General features: G+C 44.7%; 1 protein-coding gene across 5 annotated transcripts in view; it reads right to left on the minus strand.

The window, feature by feature from the left end:
* The window catches only part of LOC139793865 (sodium/potassium/calcium exchanger 3-like), a 208,531-nt gene that overhangs the window by 110,100 nt on the left and 75,739 nt on the right, over positions 1–22,692 (minus strand). For all 5 annotated transcript variants that reach the window (XM_071738730.1, XM_071738729.1, XM_071738731.1 and 2 more), the window contains exons 4-6: positions 18,697–18,771; positions 14,629–14,713; positions 12,708–12,811 (exon numbers count right to left, since the gene is read on the minus strand). In XM_071738730.1, the coding sequence (XP_071594831.1) occupies positions 12,708–12,811; positions 14,629–14,713; positions 18,697–18,771 (264 nt within the window). The remainder of the gene's footprint in view (positions 1–12,707; positions 12,812–14,628; positions 14,714–18,696; positions 18,772–22,692) is intronic.

The following is a 22,692-nucleotide window of genomic DNA, read 5'->3' on the forward strand; positions in this document are numbered from 1 at the left end:
AAGCATGCCTTTAAAGTCCTTGAGTCAGATTAGATTCATGACAGCTGACAATATATTTCAATGCACACAGGGACAGATGAATGGAGATGCTTTATGATGGAAATTTCCAAACGCAGAAACCTGGAGTTGGGTTCATGATTCTATTCAGAGATCCTTAATTAAATCTCACATTTTATAGATAGTGGGCCCCTTCATTTTGATTGAGCAAGTTTTTGTAAGACAGTCTGTAAAATAATTTGACATTATTCCATGCAGCTTATTCCACTCAGCTTTTATGATGCTGCTTTTAAGGTCCTGTGAACTTTTCTAAGCATGGATGCTGGTGGGGATTTTATGGCAGTAAATGTAAGCACTTCTGAAATAGATTACAAACCCCACACCAACAGACTTGCTGTAAAATCTCACAGGTATAGGGTGTCACCAAGCTGCACAGCACACCTGTGAAAGCAAGTCCTGGTTACTGCAAACCAAGCTAGCTACCTCTCCTGTTCTTTGATATTCTACAATCATCTTGAAGGTAGTATGCAATATTTTTCCGGGAAATTTTCCTCAGGCACTTGTATGAGTACCTGAAGATCCAAATGCTTAAATGCAGCAATCTAGCAGGGAGCCAGTGCACAAAAGGCACAGACCAGTGGGAATTGCAGGGACTTCTATGCTGATTTCAGGCTGGATCAAAGGGAACACACCTGTGCTTGGGACTTGTACAGGCTGCTTGCATTCACAGACATCCCAGCTATTAGCTCTTTCTGACGAAGTAACTGGGGGGCAATTAAACCTCTGCTTCTCTTGTGATGCAAATAATTTACCTGAAGTCTTTGAACCATTTGATCACTGGGAAGAACAATCTAATATAAGAAAGCTGTATGCACTGAGGGTAAAAGAAGCTAATTAGCACTGATAGAAATGGCAGTATTTTCAGCCTGGTGTCAAGAATTGTGTAGTCTAGTTATAAATTGCCAAGACCTTGAACGCCTGAATTGTGCCATACAGTCTTGCAGCAACTAGGGGCTCCACATAAATCTTAAGCACTGGAAAACACTTACATTACAGTCTAAGGCAGAAAGGAAGTCAGGGAAGCAATCAGCTTGAGTAAAGTCATGACCAAATTCAAGTTTTAAATCAGCAATACTGTAACTCAGCAGAGAGCTGGTCCTTTGGGGGTTGAGCGTAAGGAGGCAGCTCTAAAACCACTGTCAGGTTTCACAGTTCCTCTCTTTGAAGGAAAACCCCAGAATTCTAAGCCCCAGACAAATGCCCATTAGCCCTCTCTTGACTATGACATTGGGGATTGAATCTGGCATCCCCAGAGCTGACAGGAGAAGCTCTTTAGTCCACATTTAAACAAGAGCAACCCCTGGCATGTCTGAAACTGAGGAGGAGCCACAGTGCACACTCACCTGCATGCTACAGCATCATTCCCATAGGTAAAATAACCCATATTAGATATTGGGTTCCTCACTGGCAAATGTTTCTCAGGCAAAATCTTATCTGCAATATTTACTACTCAGAATGCTTATTTCCCTTTGTTAAGGGCTGGGTAACAGAGATGTCGACATTTTATCAGTTGCAGTTTGATTTATGCTGTTCTTAACTGCTGAAGAAGCAGCCCCATGCAGCACACACATTTCCTCCATGAACACACACATGGAGGAGATAAGCCACCAGGGATGCAATCACTGAAAATCAGACACAGGCACCTGCTGCTCCCAGCACCCAAGTAAGCTCAAGACACCCTGGGCCTCAGTGGCAATATACTCCATGTCCCATCCTCAGGCTTCACCACTTACTCTCTATAACACTGACCTGTCTCTCTTCTGCTCTTCCAAATTATTTCTCTCCCCTGAGCAGTGCAGAAGGCTCCTTTTCCACCCAGAAGAGACCTGGTGACAGAGGCCATCCAGCTGGCTGTTCAAAGATTGCTATTCACCTGCTCTCCCCATCACAGAACTGAAGCATGTGACCCAGAACATGGCTACTGCTGCCTTAAGGAAGGGCATTGTTGCTTCTGCTGCTGTCCAGAAAGGCACAAGGCAGTCCAGAGGGATAAGCACTGCTGTATATCTTCTATGCTCAGCTTTCCAGGGAAAGTATGCAAACATTATCTAATCACATCCACATTCTTCAGGGTTCTTTTTCACTCTGAGTTGCTCCAGGGCTTTTCCTCCTATCGAGGCCTGTTCTTCGCTTGCCATGCTTGGGCTGAATGATCAGCTACAAACGCTGCCAAAAATGCCAGGCTTTCGAAGCAATCTTCCTAACACTGTCTCTCTGCTACCCTCTAGCACAGAAGGTCTAGATTTTCAGGAATTAAGAGCTAATAACTTAATTTGTTAATGTGGAGAGGCAGGAATGCTTGGTCAAGGGTGTCAAAAGATTACAGACAACCCTCACAGTGATTAGCCTTAAGACTCTATGGAGATAAAAGAGATGTGTTGATGGTAAACCCACTGATCAGTGCCTCCCAGCAGGAGGCATCTCCTCCCAGCTGACACACACGCTGTATTGTTGACTTCTTGTGTGTAGTTTGCTTCCTTGATGTTAGATCTTGACAGAATGATTGTCATTCAGCAGAATGTATTTTTGGGCAAAGGTGAAGGTTTCTCACGAGCTTTAAAGGGAAGAGGTAGAATGTCTCTAATTTGTTAGACATAGCATTATACAAACGTATCTCCTGCAGCACTGCACCTCAGTGACTGATGATGGTCACTGTTTGTTTTGGGTAGGTTTTCTGTGCAGCTCTGGGGTCCAAAAGTGCTTCCAAATTCATCACTGGTCTGGAATGTTACTCCACAAACTTTGTATGAGGCTGTACGGAGAGACAAAGCTCTTTGCTGGAGAAGCAGCTTTTATTTTATTTTTTTTTAATGGTCAGCTATACCCTGAAGGATGACTGTAAACTGAGACAGCCTTGCCTGGCAATGCTGCAAGACCTTAAGAAAAGAGGCAGCAAACACATGCCCATCTTCCTTGCTGCTGTCTTTCCCTCTCCTCAGAGGTGGGGAGCCAAGATAATAAATTCCGCTGCCAGGATCTGTGAGGCTGGGGCAAAAGGAGCAGGCAGAAAACTAGGTGTTTCTACAGGAGATGACGCTCCCTTCAGTTTTTAGTCAATAGATTTAAATTCTCATTAAGGGCGTGTCAAAAAAATCCAGAAGCAGAGAATCTGGGTCAGTTCTCATGCTGCGCCTCTTTCATTTGGACTGCACAGAAGCAATTAGGGAAGCTCTCACATCACCCTAACAGAGGCTGGGATCTGGCTTATGGATGCTTCTGGCTGACAAAACCCTTGCTCACTGAGATACCTTGCAGGTACGTGAAACATCACAACCAGCTGGCAGCATACTGCGTCAGCCTCTCCTAGCAGCTTCCACAAGACAGGCAGTGAGAACCTCCTCACATGCTGGTCCTGGTCTGCAGGAGCCACCTGTGGAGAGAGGGCTGGCTCTTCAAGCCTGGCGGGGTCCCCTCAGAAGGTACTGTTTTCCTGACACTGTGGTTCAGCAAATCCTTGGCACAAGTCCAAATCAGCCCTGTGGTAACAGAATAGGATCTCATTTCAAAGTGAGTTAAAGGACTAGCTGCTGGTCAGTGTTACAGTAAGTAGGGAACTCAGGTGGAGCCTGGAAACAGATTTTCAAGAAAATCAGACTGGCAGTAGTTTACAGTTAATGCATGTCTTATGCATTTGGAACTATACAAAGATAAAAAGGGTTCTACTTCATCACATACTAATGTAACTTAGTCACACAGAGTGACATTGCCTTTCTCATGTTCAACTCTATAAGAAATTAGGCCGGGGACCCATCTATGACTTTCAGCAAGAAGCCACTGTGGAGCCTCTGCATGGTTTCTGGGAGACATACCAATGTGTTATACTAAAGAAGAGAGCTAGTCTGGGGGTGAGGCGTTCACCAGGGACTGAAGCAGTCCTTGTTTTGCCTCCACCACTACGGCCTAAGCTTGGGTGAGTTAATTAAGCACCCTTCCTTATACAGGAGACAAAAGATTTTTTTTTTTTACCCAGCAGCAGCGCTGGAGAATAAATCAGAAATGTGGGACCCACAAATGTCACAGATACACACTTACTGAGATGGTACACCATGTTAATTTTTCACTCATACTCACCTTGTCCATACACAACTGTTTTGACAGTTTTTCTCTATGTTAGTCTCTTTTTTCCCTAGTGTGCATCAGCTTACCAGCATCCTAATTGCCACTCAATTAGCCTGCCTAGAAGTACTTGAGTGGCATAGAGTTGTGCCTAAGCTAAGAGGCACAGCTAGAAATCTGTCCCCAGGACTTGGTACAGTTTAGAGCATGGTGCCTTCCTGGGGACACTCTGACCCACTCCATATTTCAGATGCAGAAATCAGCTAAGAAGGTCCAGCAGGACCTTCAAGACTGCCCTTCAGTCCTCAAACATTTTAGGCTCCTAGCCTTCACCAGTGGGTTGGGACTTTTTTGCATCTTTGTGACCATCATCCATGACTGAAGCCTGACAGGTCACTTCTGGCCACATCCTTCCATGCTGCTGGCCTTTGGGGAATACTCTTCCCTTGCATGTCACACCTTCTCTGAGGTCATTTCACCTCAACCAAATCTCCTTCATGTGTTTAGTAAAATGTCCCACAAACTGGGCACAATCCCACCACTGAAGGAAACAAATCCTGCTGGAAGAGACAGGTAGTCCCCTCAGGGCTGCAGGCAGGATGCAAGCAGGTCCTCCCTGTTACAGGGCAGCCTGAAGCATTTAGCCACCAGGATAAGCAGCAAAGGGAGCACCAAAGGTGATGTCTGTGATTCAAAAGCTGCAGACTTTGTGCTGTTTGAAAGGTCACAACCAAACTGAAGGTGTGAAATGGCAACTGCATGTTTAGTATTCTGCACACACTTTCTCTTTCTTGCACTGCTGACAGTATCAGTCCTATGGCAATTGCAATGGAGATATAAGGCAGAAAGGAATACTTTAAGATAATTACTGACATATTCCAGCAGCACATACAAAGAGCGAAGCTGCAAGAGCTGTGAGTTAATTTCCACAAAACTTGCCTTGTTACAGGCACTGTTACATCCTACCTGCAATGAGCAAATTGGTTAATCAGAAGCTAATAATCACTTGCTGTAAATCAAACACAGCAGAGATCACAGGTCAATCTCTTTTACCCCTTGCTGCACCTCCAGTGGCCATCTGCCAGACTGAGAGATGACCCTGTGAGTCCATCATGCTTTTCCTCCCTGTGTGGTCCCTGGAGGGAACAGAAACATCAGTGTAGGCAAGATCCAAACACCTCTGCATGTTTCACAAGGAGCTGTAGTCAGAGAGCTGCAGAGGCACAACATGGCACCAAGGGGAAGGTCTCCAAGCTGGCCAGAGCAGCCTCCTGCTCCAGGTGGGACAGCCCCATTGTGACAGACAAGGTGGCTGCCAAACTCCAGGGAAATGCACAAGGGGCTCTCCTGTGACAGCACAGTGGTCCCATCCCTGGTCCCATGTCCCCTCCTGGCATGGTGAACCACTGAAATTTTAGACAGATTCCTGCACGGAAAGCCACTGCTGCCTGTGCAGCCTTTCTGGAAAGCCACAGGCAGACGGAGGCTCCTATGCTGGGACAAACAGCTCTGCAGGACATCCTGCAAAGAATGCCAGGGAGCAGACCCAGACACTCCCTTCTGTACCCCACAGGGATGTCTCCCTGCTGCTGACACACTGGCGTCACGGCTGTACCAACAGCCCAGGACACCACAAGCATCCCGCTCAGTATCAGAGTCCCACCAAGCAGCATTCAGGCTCGTTCAGGTGAAGTGAAACACAAAATGTGAGCATGGGTCAGCAAGAAAAAAAAAAAAGAAAAAAAACTTTTATACATATATATAGATACATACACACATCCAGGAGGCCTTAAAATACGTTTCTCTCTAAGCCATTAATTGCCAAGCAGCTCTGACCTAATGGACTGGCTGGGAAGAAAGCTTCCTCCCAGTTACCAGCCCCCTAATTTCACCACTGGTTACCCATTCTCTGCAGAGCTCAACCATCACACTGGCTCCCAGTTCATACACTGTGGACCAACTCAACTTATTCTCATTATTTCCCCAAGAATATTTGCTTTTTTAAGCAGCTCTTGATATTTTCATTACTGTAGCAGCAATCTGTCTCTGTGACATTCTCAGAATGGAAACAGTGGACACTCTCCAAACCTCAGAACAAAGCCAAAAATATTTGCCTGCTCAATGGGTACTCATAATTGTCCACGAGTTATTCAGATCAGCATGTCTCTTTAGCTCAGATTCCAGCAGCAGCAAGGCAGCAGGACCACAAGGACCTGCATTTGCATATGTCTCCTGGACCACAGGAGATTCCTTGCACGATTCACGGCAGAATCCCAGGACAGCTGTAGGCATGGACAGGAAGGCATGCACAGGGTAAATATTTCCTCATCTCCTGAGACTGGCCAGTCCTCATCAGATATAAAACCATATTTTCTATTTCCCTTGCTCTTACACTACAGATGATGTAAGAAAAAAAACCTGCCAAAGGTTAATCCACAGTATTGATCTATGTATGAATTTTGACAGAAAACTTGAGCTGAAATGGCACCAGTGTTTAGCAGTGATTACAGACTGGACTTTTGCCTCCCCTATTTGTATCCTATTACTGAAGGTAACCATGAAGAAAGGTTTGAAATGCTAATAGAAAAAAATCACAGCAACCTCTGTGATGACATGACCAGTCCTGGATCACTCACCATCCAGACAGCAACTCTGGCACCTGACCTGCACAGTACACCGGTCCCCATCACACCTCCCTGCAGTGAGACCGATGGTCACAGACCAGAGAAGAAAAAAAATTACATTCCAACCCTCTCCTCCAAAAACTCCTCAACAATCCAGAAGGAAAAAAAAAAAAGCTCAGGAATACAATCAGGAATACGAGCCAAAGGTCAGTAACGACTCCAGTATGACTTGTTGTCAGTGCAATTAAAGCTCATAAGAATAAGATGCATGCTAGCAAACCGTATGACAGAAGTAGGTTAAAAATAGATTACAAAAGTCCCAGTCTCTTCAATAAACAATGTTCTACCTGGTTATTATATCTCTACTCTATCTTTCCTCATCAGCTCTTCAATGTATGTAACACCTGTTTCTCAAGTCTCTTTTCACTGAGCACATGTCAGCTGACGGTTCTGAGAGTCATTCCCAACTTACCAAGGGTTTACAACAACTTGGACAGAGGAAAGCCTTCATAATCGAGTTTATTTCCTCAGGTAAAAGAATGTCTCTGGAGCAGGAGGCAGGTCAGATGGATAAGGCAGTCCTTTTTACTCCAGTATATTGAGGAATGACAACAGGCCATCAAATAGACCCCTTGACAGAACATATAACTGGAAGAGTTTCTCAAAAAACAAGATGATCTCTGGCACAACCCAGGAACCTTGGTCTCCTGCTCCACCCTGAGCTGCATGTCTTGTTCTGGGGAAAGATGAAACTGAGAAACTATAACTCAATTGCAGAACATGCTAGTTAAGCACTATTTAACAAATCAAGCTATGCAGATTAAAATTACTGTTTAATGCTGGAGAGACTTGAAACTTGTGTTTATATTGCTTTTACTTCAGCACTTTTCACTAACCTCGTCTCATCCTTCATCCTCCTCTGCAGCACTGGGAAAGGTGGCAGTTTGGTGCTGGAGGGGACAGAGGAGGACTGGCTAACATGCAGGAGGAGAGCAGCAAAAAAGAAAGGAATTTGTACAGGGGAATTTTCAAAACTGAACAGACTGCTTGTGCTGGCTTGAATGAGAGCTGAATTAAGCAAGCATTGACTGCTTCCGAGAATCCCACATCCCTGCTGCCAGGGATGACGACAAAGCAGGGGAGGGAGGGGAAAAATTGTGAAGCATAAACATGAGAGTGAGAAGACAGGACAGAGAGACCGAGGTTTAGAGGGGACCCTGGGCTAAGGTCGACCTCCCCATACACAGTTGGTCTGCACTCATGGAAAAAGTCTAACACAATCCATCACCAGACAGACAGACAGCTCCATGCCTGTGTCTCTTCCCTCCTATATAGCACACAACCCCTTGAAATGTTGCTGGGCTTGTGTTTGAAGGGCTGCATCTGCTACCATTTCATCTCTTGCAGCATTCTCTTACTTTCTCATACCCTCTCTTTGCCTGTACAAAGGAAAACAAGCACAGCAGCTGAATACACAATTTTTGGGACGTGTGAGTTAGCTGTACAATTGAAAGAACATGCACTAGTGTCACATGTGTACAAACAACCGAGGAAACAGCTAAAGCTATACCCAGCCTGCACTGCATCGGCATTTGGGGAACAAGGACAGTTCTTAATACATTTCCACATATTAAAACCAGCTGTGGCTCAAAAATTGCACCTACTGCCTAATTAAGTGAGGCAAATCTTTCTGGGTGTGCATGTGCATGCAGAATACCATGACACATTACAAGGAAAAAAGGAAAAGGAGAAGGAAAAGCTTCTAAGCCTCATTGCCACAGCCAAGTGTGCTGCACTCAAGCCATCCACAAGGGTGAAGTTTATCTATCTCTCTAAAAAAGCCTTGGTTGGAGATTTCAAAATTCATCAGAGGTAAAGTTCTTTAGCTTCCAGATAAGACATTTAAAAAAGAGAGATGATTTTCAGAGTGTGGATGCTAGTTTAGAAAATCCAGCCTCTACAGGCAATTTTAGTTTGGCCATCAAAAACACAGGCAGCCTGCATCAACTGTCACATTTTGAAAATGGGTACTCCTGTGCACCAAGGACGAAGACCTCAGGAGATTTCATTGCTCATATCAGAGAGAAGAGATAGATACAAAAAAAATCCCTCCAGACCAGAATCCTTACTGGTGATCTGCAAAGTGTCATCAAAGAAAATCAAGCCTCTTTCAGAGTACTGGAACACACATTTCTCCTTCTCAGTAAGAAACCATGGAACAAATATTTTTTATATAACCTAGAACCAACTTGGGTTTGAAATGAGTAAGAATCACACCAACTCTTATGGGTTTGATGGGTAGAGGTGTCTCCGACTTAGACTGGATTTGAAACTTGTTAAAATTTTCACCACTGTTAAAAAATTTTAAAAAAAAGAAAGAAAAAAAAAAGGCATAACAAAACACTAATGCTGATTTTCGTCTACATTGATTGGTTTTCAGCAGGAGAGCAGCTCTTCAGAAGCATTACAACACTGCTGCAGTTCTTTGGAAACCCTGAAGAAAGGCTAGCAGCAGACGGTGAAAACAAGGTGGGTGGCTTTTGGACACCCATCCTGCAAGTGGCTCAGCCTCCAGAAATTAATTTGGCTGTAGCTGCTTGCAGGACCAGGGCTGTAGCTACCAAGGTGATAAATTCCTTAAAATTTCAAAATTAAATACATAAAGCAAGAAATGAAGTGGAAGCTTTTCTAATTACTGCCTTGCTAGAGGGCTTCTAGCAGGCTGCTCACAAGCTACTCTGCATCGACTGCTCAGCAATAAGCACTTTTCCCCAGCACACAGCACCAGATCCCAGCAGGGGTGGTGGGGGCAGGCATGTCACAAGGGCTCCAGTAGGAACTACCTGTGGGGTACATCAAATCTGCAGCTGGCACAGAAGATGGAAACAGTGGGAAGCGTGATTGCCCTGGTTCTAGAGCAAGCTCCTGTACCTCCAAAGGTGCCTCCCTGTCATGGATAAAGGAGGCATCAGGTCAAGAGCAAACGAGTGGGGAAAAAAGAAGGAATCTAGAGCACTGTGGGACCAGCAGAAAGCTAGAGAGACAGCTCTGGGGTGGATCCACAAATTGGGTGAAAACCTTTTGGAGAAAGCTTTTAACTGAAGCCTCAAAAAATGGGGAGGTCGGGTGGGGGTCTGGGAGATAAACTTAATAGGAAGAAACCTGGAGCATTTTAGGTGCTTAGGAGGAGCATCATCACACTGTGAAAAGAAAGCATTAAGGGTTAAGAGAAGAGGTAGTTAAGTCACTTGCTTAATTCAGGTCAAGAATGGTCTAGTGATGAAGCCAGGGCTCATTACCCTTTGCAAAAGGTGGAACATGATCTGGGAGAAGAAAAGGGGCTTATATGGCTAAAGCAGCCAAATGTTCCCAAGGAGAGCTGGGCTCTATGGATAACAAGATGGCCACTTAAAATAAACCCAAGGTCAGCCCAGCAAGGGAATGGTTGTGCAATGGTGAAGTGGAGCAGCAGGAGCAGCATCTGGAGCCAAAGGGAGCTGCCCTCTGAACAAAGAACTTGCCACAAGATGCTATACTTTCAGGGGAAAAACCAGGACCGTGCCAGCATTATTTGGCCCCTAAAATGGCAAGTTATTCTTTTGTATTTAATGTCTCTGTGCTTCGTTTCCCCATCTTTACACCATCCCTTCATCTCACAGAGGTTTGGGGAAAATTAATTGTTCATCAACTGCTCAGATACCATAGTGATGAGATCGGCAGACGTTCAAGAGGAAATTAATAATTCTGCCTCTCAAACAGAGTTTGAACAGAGCCTGGTAAATAAGGCAGAAGGGCACAGACTGAACAATGAAGAGAAAACAAAACAATGAATAGCTGCTCATTAAGTGAGTAGAGTCCATTCTGTGCACTGAAGAAGGCAGGGACCCTGTGGAGAAACCAGCATGGGACCCTGTAATTAAAGACTGTATAATAATACATACATAGCAGGGGGGCAAATTAAAGTTGCACAAGGAACCTCAACGCTGCTACTTTCTAACTTTTCGGTGTTTGACTTTCAACCCTAACAATGCTCTTTTAGCACAGTTCTTAGGTGTGTAGTGTCATATAGAGATGTGGGCATCATACTTGCCTTCTCCAGTACCAGCAGTGGAATGTCTATTCTGGTTTGTTCTGAGAAGCTGGCACTTAACAACCATTAAAGGCTCAGAAAAATAACCAGAATTGGTGTTCAACTTTCTGGGGCTGTCGATCTGTTTCTTTTTTTTTAAACAAGGTGCATGTAGCCAAACCCAGTATTTTCTCAAGCCAAATAATAATACATTCAACATAGCACATACATACTGCAGCCTAACTTTAAAATAAACATATCCTATGCTACCCAGCCCCAGTATGGCTGTTACATCCTTCAGAAACATACATCTCCCACCTTGAAGTGGTCCCTCAAGAAGACAGACACTCTTTGTCAACACCTTTTCCACTGAAAGCTGTGATTTTTATCTATGTTTTAGCAGGTTTATTTATGTTTTAGCAGGTTTCAGGCACGCAAATCAATGCCATGGAGAGTAACAATCAGAAGAATTAGCTCCACTCTTATTATGATAAACAGTTAATTGCCTTTGTTTGCTTGAAAAAAAGCAACCTGAGAAAAAGTCCTACTGATGACAGGAGGAACACAGCTTCATCCACTGGGAAAGCTTTGGTCATTAAAAACTGGTCTGAATCAATTGGGTTTTCACAGTAAGAGTTACAGGACAACAACTAACACACTGAGCTTATTGAGCATGTCTGCTTCCTGCTGTATGTTCCCATGCAAGGCAAGGGAGCCTGGGGAAAGCACCACTGTGGGCTCTTCCTGAAGCTTCCCCATAGTGAAAATGTCCACTTTCATCTTGAAAAAAGGCACTGCTAATGCAAATAAAATTGGATTACAAATGTTCACAGGAAGCTCAACCGGTCTGGATGTGTTCTCACACGGACTAAGTTCTAGAGGACCCTTCTCTTAACTTCTTCCACAGCCACTTCTCTTACTGCCCTGAATTGATAATGTTAGCCTGCTTCTCCTCTTCACAAGTCAGCCTGCACAGTCACATTCCAAAGAACATTTTATGTGGCTGCAAAAATACTGGGCATGTTGCCAAGTGCTAAGCTGAATGCAGATTCAGATATTTCATTATACAATAATGATTTCATTATATCAATCATGACTTCAATTCAGATCTCACAAATTAATTAATTTCAGATTAATAGCTTGTGTTATCAAAAGCAGTTTGACATGCTGGAAAACAGTCAAAAATCATACTTGGAATCGACAGCCTTATTTCTATTGAGAAAAAAAGTTGGGGCATCCTTGTTCAAAACCTGACAGGACAAGGCTTTGAGCAACCTGACCAACTCTGAAATCAGCCCTGCTCTGAGGTGGGGGATTATGGTGCTGAGAACTCTGGGTCTAACCATTGCCACTTAAACCATTATGTGATTCTGGCTATAACTAATGAGATAAACTACAAGCAAAGGCTATCTTATACAACTTTTGCCTGTCCCCAACAATGTCATGCCAGCTCAGCACATGTGTCTGAAACTATTCTGAATGAAGACAGCGTCTACTGTGATACTCCAGAAGTGTCACCATTCTTTCAGAGGCATCTTATATGGCTACCAAAGTACATTTTTACCAGCCAGAGGCATACACATTTCCTGTCCCCTTTGGTCTAAAAGAACAAGATACAACTGTCAAAATCTATTTTTCAATAGGTACCAAGAGGAGGTGTTAAATAACCAATTTTTATGCCTGGGACCACCTACGTATCTTGGTCAGCTTAAAATGCCCAATGTGATATTTGCTGTTCTGCTGTTCATTTCAAAACTGCAAGAGGAATAGTATAGGGGCCTATTAAAAAGAACAAAGCCAGAGAAATTTATGGCAGGGTTGTGAACCTGGTAGCCAATTTCACAGTGCAGCCAAGGCACAGGATGAAGGAAGTAATGTTAGGAATCATTAAATGCTCTTACCTGTCCTGCAAAAAGCCCACACACGCCAATAATACAGAGAATGTTAAATACAGCCGAGCCTACGATGGTTCCAACGCCTACATCTCCTTTTGTGATAAAAACACCTGAAAAACAAGTTCAAGGCAAGCTGTATAAATTTTTCCACAAAAACTTGCAGACCTCACACCCCATTAATAAATCTAAAGGCATGAACCAGTTCTGCCACTTTTTCTCATATTTAATAGGGCAGCTTGCAGAGAAAGGTACTAGGGTGAATAAAGATTGCAGAGTTTGCATTCTGAAGGGACCTGGATAGATTAGATTGTCTAATGAAAAACAAATAACTTAGATGTGTCTAAGACGCCAACTTCCTGATCTTGTGATCCAAGATTACAGCCATACACATAAGAGACATGGGAGCAGCTGGCTGGACACAAATCTGCAGGAAACTATCTCCCATAAAACATCTCCTCACTGGTGCTCTTCCCCCTATCCCCATCCCTACTGGCTTCAACAGGCAAGCAGAAGCTTGAGCTGGAGCAGATTCAGAGCTGCCTGGCCACTAGCTATTTGCAAGCTCAATGATGCCTCTCAGGATGAGTTATGAGGATATGTTACAAGCTCCTTTCAGAGCTCTTCTGTCAAATTTGTTTCAAATTGGCCAACGAGGTTAATGGTGAGGGAGATGAACTGACAGACACAAGCATCATGGTACTGCACAAAATGCTTTCCTTAGGAAGCCAGCCTAAAAAGGAAGCAGCTCCATCTCCTGCTAGCTGTCAGTCTGTTTAAATTCACCACTTGCTTTTAAGGTTTCAACAGTATCTATCTGGCCAGCATAGTTTAGATTCTTTTTCCCCACTTTATCCTTTTCTCTGAAGCATGTTACACAGAAGCAGTCACCCACCAAGTGGCATTCAGTATCTGGCGTATTACCCTACATTAAGATAGTGATCTGATCACTGGAGTTTCTCTAAGCTCCCTGAAGGAATTGGGTTTTATTTTTACCCTGCTACTGCATTGTCCTTAACAATACAACTGGAAGACAGCCCCAACTTGGTCCAATTTTAGTTCCTACATTTTTAGCCTTTGCTTTTGCAATCAGACCCCTCTGCAGAGTATGCAGCTTTGAGTTAATTCATCTGATAGCTGTGACTGAAACAAAAGTATCTTCTAGACAGAGTATCGAAGCTGAGACTAACTCTCCTTGGTGATGGAGAGCGCACCTTAACCTCCCATGATCACCTATCAACAGAAACGGGGATAAGTAAAATACCAAGAACACTTTTCCTTTGAGCCAGGCAGCATCTGTACAGCAGCTGACTGCAGTCCCCTCTTAGCAGAAGGACCACATGATTTTCCTGAGCTTCACATACCTGGGGGCTGCTGAACCCCTTGATCACACTTCCTGTAAGCGTGCAGTTGCTTTGGTGATGCTCTGACCCCCCTGCTGCTGTAAGAACCCGTGCCAAATCCTCTCCTCTCCACTCTGGTGTGCCTGCAGGGGAAGTGGTGTTACCACACTAACCAAGGTGGAGGTGATGGACCAGGACCTGCAGCTGATGACACCTCACTGGGGTTCCAAACCAGGGCTCTGGGGTGCATCCTGTGACACCAGGTCCTGCAGATGGCCTGGCAGGAGGAGGCGTGGGGGAGGCAGCTGCACGTGCAGAGCTCAGCACTGGCACTTTGCCTGTGCTACAGCCAAGGTGAACTCCCTTCCGGACCTGGTTTGAGGGGTCAGATCAAACCACTTCCAAGGCAGCACTGCTGTGGGATAGCGGCACTTTTTCAGAAACACTGTCTAGTGAGGATTCCCCAGAATCCTATGTGTGCCCAGGTGCGATGAGGAATGCTACACATGCACTTAGCAACCCCATTTCAACTCTGAATAACAGCCAGGGCACACGGAGGTTTCAAGAAGCAGCAGCAGGTTAGTTACCTATGACAGATGTAAACAGCTCAGGAGCAGAGCTTCCCGCTGCCATGAAAGTTGCCCCAGCCACATCTTCGCTAAGATGCAAGCGCTGCAGAAAAACAGATAAAGAGTTATTGATTACAACACTGAGAGGCTGAAGGAATTCAACTTGAAATGTTATACTGTCTGCCCAGAGCAGGAAGCTGGCCACAGGTATACAGCTGTATGTTAATAAAGCTTAAGTATAGTGGAAAAAGCCATCACAAGCACTGGCTACTTAAGTTGGCACCTCCTTGTAGAGACAGCAGGTTGTGGCGGCCTTTACAGGAGAGAAAGAGCAGTGCTCCGGACCACAGCAGTCAAAGATTTTTGCCTCCTGCATCACCCAAACAATACACACCCTGCCCCATCTACGTTGGCCCCTAAAGGGTCCAGCTGGAGCTCAGACTTGGTTCACCCCAGCTGCCTTCACTGGCATCATTTCAGCCCTAGCCATTTAACTTTATCAAGGTTCCTTACCTCCTACAGACGTCCCCTAGCCCAGGGACTATCTAACCCAGAGTTTCAGGAAGGGAGAGAACCCATGAAAACTTAACTGGCATATGATGTTTCCAAATATTTACTTGGTTAATTGCTTCCTTTATGTTTCCTGCATTCCCACTGCTCCATTTGCACAAGTCACTCTTCAGAGAACTTGACAAGGCTGTTAAAGACCACGTGCCTCGCTGGCACCTTGCATGTTTTAATGAGCAGCTAAAAAAAGCCACCACCCCCTGCCATATGGCCACAAACTGCTGAGCTGTCACTACACAAAGCCAGCTCGTCTGCAGCTGCCATCGCACAAGCCAGGGGCAGAAACCCATGGGCAGTGGGGATGTTTCCCCATCAGAACTGGCTCCCTGGAGCACACACCCAGCCTGGCAGGACACAGGGAGCCTTCCTCTTCCCTCTTAGTAGTGCAGGGTTTCTCTGAAACTTGGTCATTACCACAGTACATTTGTACAAAGGTTGTAGAAATCCTCCCACCAACCTTATCTGAAGGCCCCACAAAGGACATTCTAGGCCTGGAAGAGTAGGTAACTCTGTGCACTGATTGTACACACATAACAAAACATGCTGCGCTTGTTATGGTGAGAGGGAAAAAGGAAAAGATGAGCCCTCATCAGACATACTTTCTAAGCAGGAGACCACAGCATCCATTGTACTACTGAAAAAGCTTATGGAACCTGCAGTTTTATGGAAAACAATTTTAAATAAGATTAAAACTATTGCAGAAGAAAATCACAGGACCAGGAGTAGTTCCCCAGAAGCCAGATTCCTCTGCAGGATCCTCTGCGAAAATATAGACAGTCATCCTACCATAGCTGGTCTGCAACTCGATGGTTTTTTTGAAAAAAAAGACCATGGGCCAAGGAAACCAGCTGTGCTGACTTGCATGTGGATGGTTTAATTGAGAGCTATGGAAGGTTCCCTCGAGAACACTTCCCAGCTTATTTATTGCCATGCATATGATGCGTAAATCAATACAACAGAGAACAAAATAGAGCACACTAGGTAGGAGACAAAAATGTATTCTCTGGTATGTGTGGACAAATGTCTGCAATTGAGCTATGACGTTAGCTGAATCATGTAAACACTCCAACAGCAGTAAGGGAGGGCAGCTGGGCAAATGCAAGCACAAGGGTTTTAGGAAACAAATGGAAATCAGGACTTTATTGTAAGTACATCTGAACTTAAACAGAATGTGAATCTCTACCACAGCAAGCATTGTGGAACAATTTCTCATCTCAACACACCCATTGGGGAGTGCAGATGCCTTGCTGGTTTAGGTCCACAGCTGCTATCCTAGCTAGATGAAGCGAAGCCAGAAAAAGGGCATTTATTTTGGATTTAGTGAATCTAAACTGTGAGCATCTGTGGAATAACCATTGGTTGATCTCCAAGACCAAAAAAGTGTTCAGGCAGGAGGTTTGAAATCTTTTGTGCTGGATAGGACAGTAGGTGGTAGCTGGATGCTAGATGGGTCAGCATCAAGTCATGCTGTTTGCATGAGCACTGTGTTGCAGCCGGCACAACTTTGCAGAGCTCCTGCTCTCTCCCCTATCCCTCCACCTCAATTATTTGTGAGGTAACAAAGGATGACCCTTTAAAACATCACCTCCTCAGGTGACGGAGGAGGACCCAGGTGTCGCCCCAAAACAGCCCAGTTCTACAAGACAGCCTGCACATTTCACAGGGTCTTTATGGGTGGAGAGGAGTGAGAAAGGCTGGTAGCATCTGCTGGCACTGGGCAGTGATAAAACCCTCCCTGTCTTAGAAAACCAGGCAAGAATGGATACTAACAAAGGCTGCAGAGATCTTTACAAAGTGGCCCAAGCCTTTTCCCATGCATTCTCGAGTGCTAAGATCAAGGGCAACCCATGGAAACATGGATGTTTTGAAGACAACCCATTCTGGACTGATAAAATTAAAAGTAGCTGGATCAGGAAACAGGAATCTGTATTCCTTTAGCTATCATGTAATTACAGAATTGCTTAATTATGCAAAAAATACATAAATAAAAGAACTTGAATGCCCCCAAAGGCCATCTACAGGGTGAGAAAAAACTTTTTGGGGAGAGAATCCTTGTGTTGTCATCTATCAGTTTTCTGAATCATTATGCACCAAAATAGTGGGATGTCTGACTTTTCTGATGATGCAAAAAAGGCTTGTATGGCAGCGTGCTGAACTAAAAATATCAGGTTAGTTTAGAGAAAACTTCCATCAGAGCTGTCAGCACAAATGATTTCTGCTGCTGCCTCCCACACCTCCTCCCAGCACCAGGCACAGCCCATGCCCTGCTGAGCGACACTGCTTGCCAAGCAGATCAGCACACAGCTCCTCCAGCTAACAGAGACATCAACCTGGCAAGACCAAACCTTATTTTCTACATGCAAAGATTTCATTGTCTGAGACTGACGCTGTCTGAGAGGGCTTGCAGGCACTATGGGCACGTAGTCCATTTTCACCCTGTAGCTGTCTGAGCTGATTTAGGCTAAACTGTGCTCCTTGTCTCCTAAAATTTGAGTGTGCCAACCTTAGCAAAAGAGGCACAGCACTCCTTCCAATTGCTAGAAGTGCTCAAGAGTTTCTTTAATGATGCCCATGCTGTCCCCGCTGCTTTACATCTTCCATCAACACAAGGTCAGGCAGGAAATTCATTTGAGGGCAAGGCAGAAGATCCATGATTTCTGCTGAGGTAAGTAACCAGAAGTTTTAATTTATATCAGCAAGGGCAGGGCCCAGCTTCTAGAGAGCCTGGCATCTCCTCCTCTCCTGGGTGCTGTTTTGTTTTTAAATACCAACATATGTGTGCATTTCTCTTGTGCATTTTTTTTGTTTCCCAGCCTGATGCTTGGGAGGTTTCCAAGTTCTAAGTTAATGGTATGTGAAACTCAGCAACATTCTCTGGATTAGTATTTCCACACAGAAGTCAAGAAATAAAAGATTATCCTCTTTCATGTCCCAGGAGAACAAAGTGGTAAGCCCAAGGCCACAACTGAACCAAAACACTGCTTGCTAATGGGCACCCAACAACACTCCAAAATTCTGGAAGCCTTGGATGGCTGAATCCTACCTCCAGGGCAGGGTTACTTGTCTGGAGAAGCAGGGACACATCAGCAGCGAGCAGCAGAGCACGGGACAAGCTAACAAGCCCTGCTGGGCTCACTATCTGGAAACCCACCCAGCAGCCAGCAGCATCAGGCAGCCTGCAGCAGAGCCTGAGACAGGGAATCCTTGTTCTAGAAAATGTGTTCTTCACTATAACTGGCCTCACTTTTTAAGAAGTGACATGATTCATATACAGGAATTGTTACTGGAGGCAGCTGCTAGCTTTAAGGGGGAGCCAAATTTACCCACCAGCACGCTCCCAGCTCATCTCCTGTGAGTGAGAGCATGAAGCTGAGCCAACACACACGCAGTGTTGAGCAACTCAACAAGCAGCGTGGGGAATGCTCTAAGATAATAGTAAATACACTGTCATCACGTTCTGAGGCTCCCAAGAACTGCTGCTACAGCAGCACACAGGCTGAAATATCTTCTAACACTTACTTCGCAAATCTTCTCCAACGAAGGGACAAAGAAATCATCACAGACGATTGCCAAGGCATAAAACATATAAACAGCCTGCAAAAGAAATGAGAAAACACTGAGTCTGGAGATTGTCAAGCAGAAACAAACTACAACATCCCTACTTATCTTAGGTTTGTTTTGATATCCACCTTTCAAAAAAATGAAATGCTCTTGCAAGAATTCATGGGGCTCTCTGGGATTTAATAGAACCCTCATGAAGTAGTACTCATCCAAAAGTTCTTAAATATATCAAAAGCTGCCAACATTCTGCCATCAGCACAGCACAGCACCGCTTCCATCCATGCAACTCAGCTTCTCACCTGTGGAGCTACCTGCACAGCCCCTGAAAGCCAGGAGCCCAAGAAGGAAGCAATTTTGGCATCTGGTCCCATACAGCAGGTCCCATCCATGCATGAGTCCCTTCCTTTTTCACTTTATCACAGGCATGACATTATTCATGCCTTCACTCCCAAAGTGAGACAAAACTAAAGTCCAAAGATGCCTCCATCTTTTTTTTATAACACCTGTCACATACCACTATAGAATTATTTTAACAAGTAGTGCAGCTCCAGCAAGTAACTAGAGCAGAGAAGCAGCCAACATTTGTAGAAAAACAGTGCCTTAATCCTACTGAAGAACAGAGCTGTTACCACATCACCAACAGATCCTCCTGCTTTCCTTGTCTTTGAAGTTTACTGTCGAAGCTCAGGTGATGGGAGGAGACCAGAATACTTTCATCTGGAGGGAAAACTACAATAAAAATGGCCTCTGGGCTTTTGTTCTTGTTTTAATTTTCAAGGGTACAGGTTCAAATTCCCCAAACTCCCCAAAACCCCGGATTCCAACTTACCAGAATATAATCACAACTTTGCAGCAAAAAGCCAGTATTTCTACTAAAATCTCAGCCCTGAAAACTTTTCAAGCTCAAAAATAATTAAAGTATATTTTTTCAGCATTAGCAGGACTAGAGATGGGATTCCCATCAGAATGGATGATTTTGAAGACACAGAGCTAGAGTGCCACTTAGGGCAGTTTCTGTGCTCCTCTATCACTACTCATAAATATGAATAAATCTAACTTACACTTTGTGAAACTCTTGCACTGCAGAATGGCCCAGAACATAAGCCAGATTCCAGGTTTACAAATCTGCTGGGTGCATCAGAGCCCTTGATCTTGCAGAGGCAGCACTAGCTGCTGACATGATAGCAACACAGACAAAGGAAGCGAACGGCTCACAGACATTGTGCATTATAGGGAAAAGGACCAGAAACAGCCCCTTTGACTTATGTAGCCAAACCCTACAGAATTACAATGGATAGGAGGTGCCCAACTTCAGCCTGGATTTTTTGATCTGCTAACCATATTAATCTGCCATCGCTCCCAAATACATAGTAATTAAAATAATTAAGTTTCAAGAACACTGACCTGTACACCACCACCCCTATAAATCGAGCACACCCTCTATATCTGACATAACCCACAGCCACAGAGCGCAGGGCACCACACAGCTGCTTGGGCTTCCTGCAGTCTGCTCTGCCGTGGTCGCCAAGCTCTTCCCAAGGAGGGCAAGGCCATGTGGAGGGAGAGAACAGGTCAGAGCACACATTCAAAAGCTAAACCAGGTCACTTCAGCATCTGCCTCCACATGTGGCGCACACACACAGCCTTTGCCTTTTCTATGTTCTCACCATTTTTCAGACCACATAAAGTGACTGTACTGTGCGTGGTGCTCACCCCATCAGAGACCAGCCTGGATGGACTCAAGGGACATGACACCCATCAGCTTCAGCTTAGGAAAAGAGTTTTTAAATGACTGTTCAAACGCTGCGAGTGGTGAGTTTGCACTGTCTCCTAGGCATTTCCACCACCAGGTACCTGTAGGCAGGTACCAAAGCTGCATCTCATCATGTTCTCATATTTAGAGGGCACAACTACAACTCAAAATGGTGACAAGAGGATTTTCTTTTATCCACCAAAGCTTATGCATTTGCAGGATCAGGTACAATAGAAAATGCAAAAAAAATGGACAGAAATTAGTAAGAAGTAGAGAGGAAAATGTGAAGGAACTGCTGTCACGCTTTCTCTAATCTCTGGGTGGTGGTGGGAATGCTGTGCTGCTGTGTTTGCCCAGAGCACCGAGCCAAAGCCACTGCAGTCAGTCATGTTACTGTGGGTGACTTAAGCAAGTTGTAACACCAGGCTGGCAGAGCAGATGAGGCTGAACCCACATTGACTTACATGCTTGAGCATTTATTTTTACTGACCTCATAGCTGTTACAAATCTGGTTTTGGCTGGGAGTCTCCCCTAATTTTATTTAACTGGGTTGAGTGTGATATGGTATAAAGCATCAATATCTAAAAAGTATCTGTCTAGAAAACAGATGGGTTCACAGATTAAAACCCTAGCAACTACCTTTGGAAAGTGAACACTTGAGGACAGTAACTGTTACTTCCTTGAAGGATGTCAGGGTTTTTGTGTGTGTATTTGTTTGTTTCTTAAACAAAGAAAACAAAATAAAGTTTAGAAAAAAAATATACTAATGTCAAGTCAGACTTGTAAAGACAGAGACCAGATGCTTGTCCAGACTATTTTATGTGGAAAGAACAAAGACAGACACATCAGAACAAGGCTCTGTGTGTCAAATGTGGGAATACAAACAGCAAGGTTATAACCTTTTGCAGCTGGTTGGGTGGTATGAGCTTCCATCTAGGATGACTTGGACATCTGAGACAACAAAGGAGCCCCATTGCTTGCTTCTTGAACACCCCCAAGTCTGTTCTTGCAGGAGGCATTAGTGCATCTTTGGCGCAGACAAGGAAAGCAGGAGGGCAGCACTTGCTGAAGCTCTTCCACCTGAAAACATCCACTGGGGATGTGGCAGCATTAGGGAAAGGGGTGTGCCCTGGGCAGAGCTGGAGTGATGCGTGTGATAGCAACAGGGGACAACGTGAAGGACAAAAAAATTAAGTCTCAGCCCCAGCATCATTCAGTTGTGTTCAGCTCCAAGTGAAAATATTGCCATCTTAAACAGGCAACCTACTTGAAAGACACTGTTCCTCCCCAGAATGGCATTAAAAAAATCTTAAAAACATAATGGCCCGGCATAAAAGGATTACAAATAGCAGATTAAGTATTGGGATTGATTTTAAAATTATTCCAACAAATAAGCATCAGAGAAGTAACTGCAATCTCTGTATCACAGGACATTAAGTATCTCACTTGAAATACATGTTGTGTTGCACAGGACATTAATTAATGTCTAATGACTTAGACAGGCTGGAGAGTTGGGCAGGGAGAAACATGATGAAATTCAACAAGGGGAAGAGTAGAGTTTTGCATTTGGGGAAGAACAACACGATGTCCCAGTATAGGTTGGGGGCTGACCTGCTGGAGAGCAGTGTAGGTGAAAGAGACCTGGGGGTCCTGGTAGACAAGAAGATGCCCATGAGCCAGCAATGTGCCCTTGTGGCCAAGAAGGCCAATGGCATCCTGGGGTGCATTAGAAAGGGTGTGGTTAGTAGGTCGAGAGAGGTTCTCCTCCCCCTCTATTCTGCATTGGTGAGGCCACACCTGGAGTATTGTGTCCAGTTCTGGGCCCCTCAGTTCAAGAAGGACAGGGAAGTGCTTGAAAGAGTCCAGCGCAGAGCTACTGAGATGATTAAGGGAGTGGAACATCTCCCTTATGAGGAAAGGCTGAGGGAGCTGGGTCTCTTTAGTTTGGAGAAAAGGAGACTGAGGGGTGACCTCATCAATGTTTTCAAATATGTAAGGGGTGAGTGTCAGGGAGATGGAGTTAGGCTTTTCTCAATGGTGACCAGTGATAGGACAAGGGGTAATGGGTGTAAATTGGAGCATAGGAGGTTCAAGTTGAATATCAGAAAAAATTTTTTTACTGTAAGGGTGACAGAGCCCTGGAACAGGCTGCCCAGGGGGGTTGTGGAGTCTCCTTCACTGGAGACATTCAAAACCCGCCT

This window comes from Heliangelus exortis, chromosome 3 (assembly GCF_036169615.1).
Source record: "Heliangelus exortis chromosome 3, bHelExo1.hap1, whole genome shotgun sequence".
Classification (NCBI taxonomy): domain Eukaryota; kingdom Metazoa; phylum Chordata; class Aves; order Apodiformes; family Trochilidae; genus Heliangelus; species Heliangelus exortis.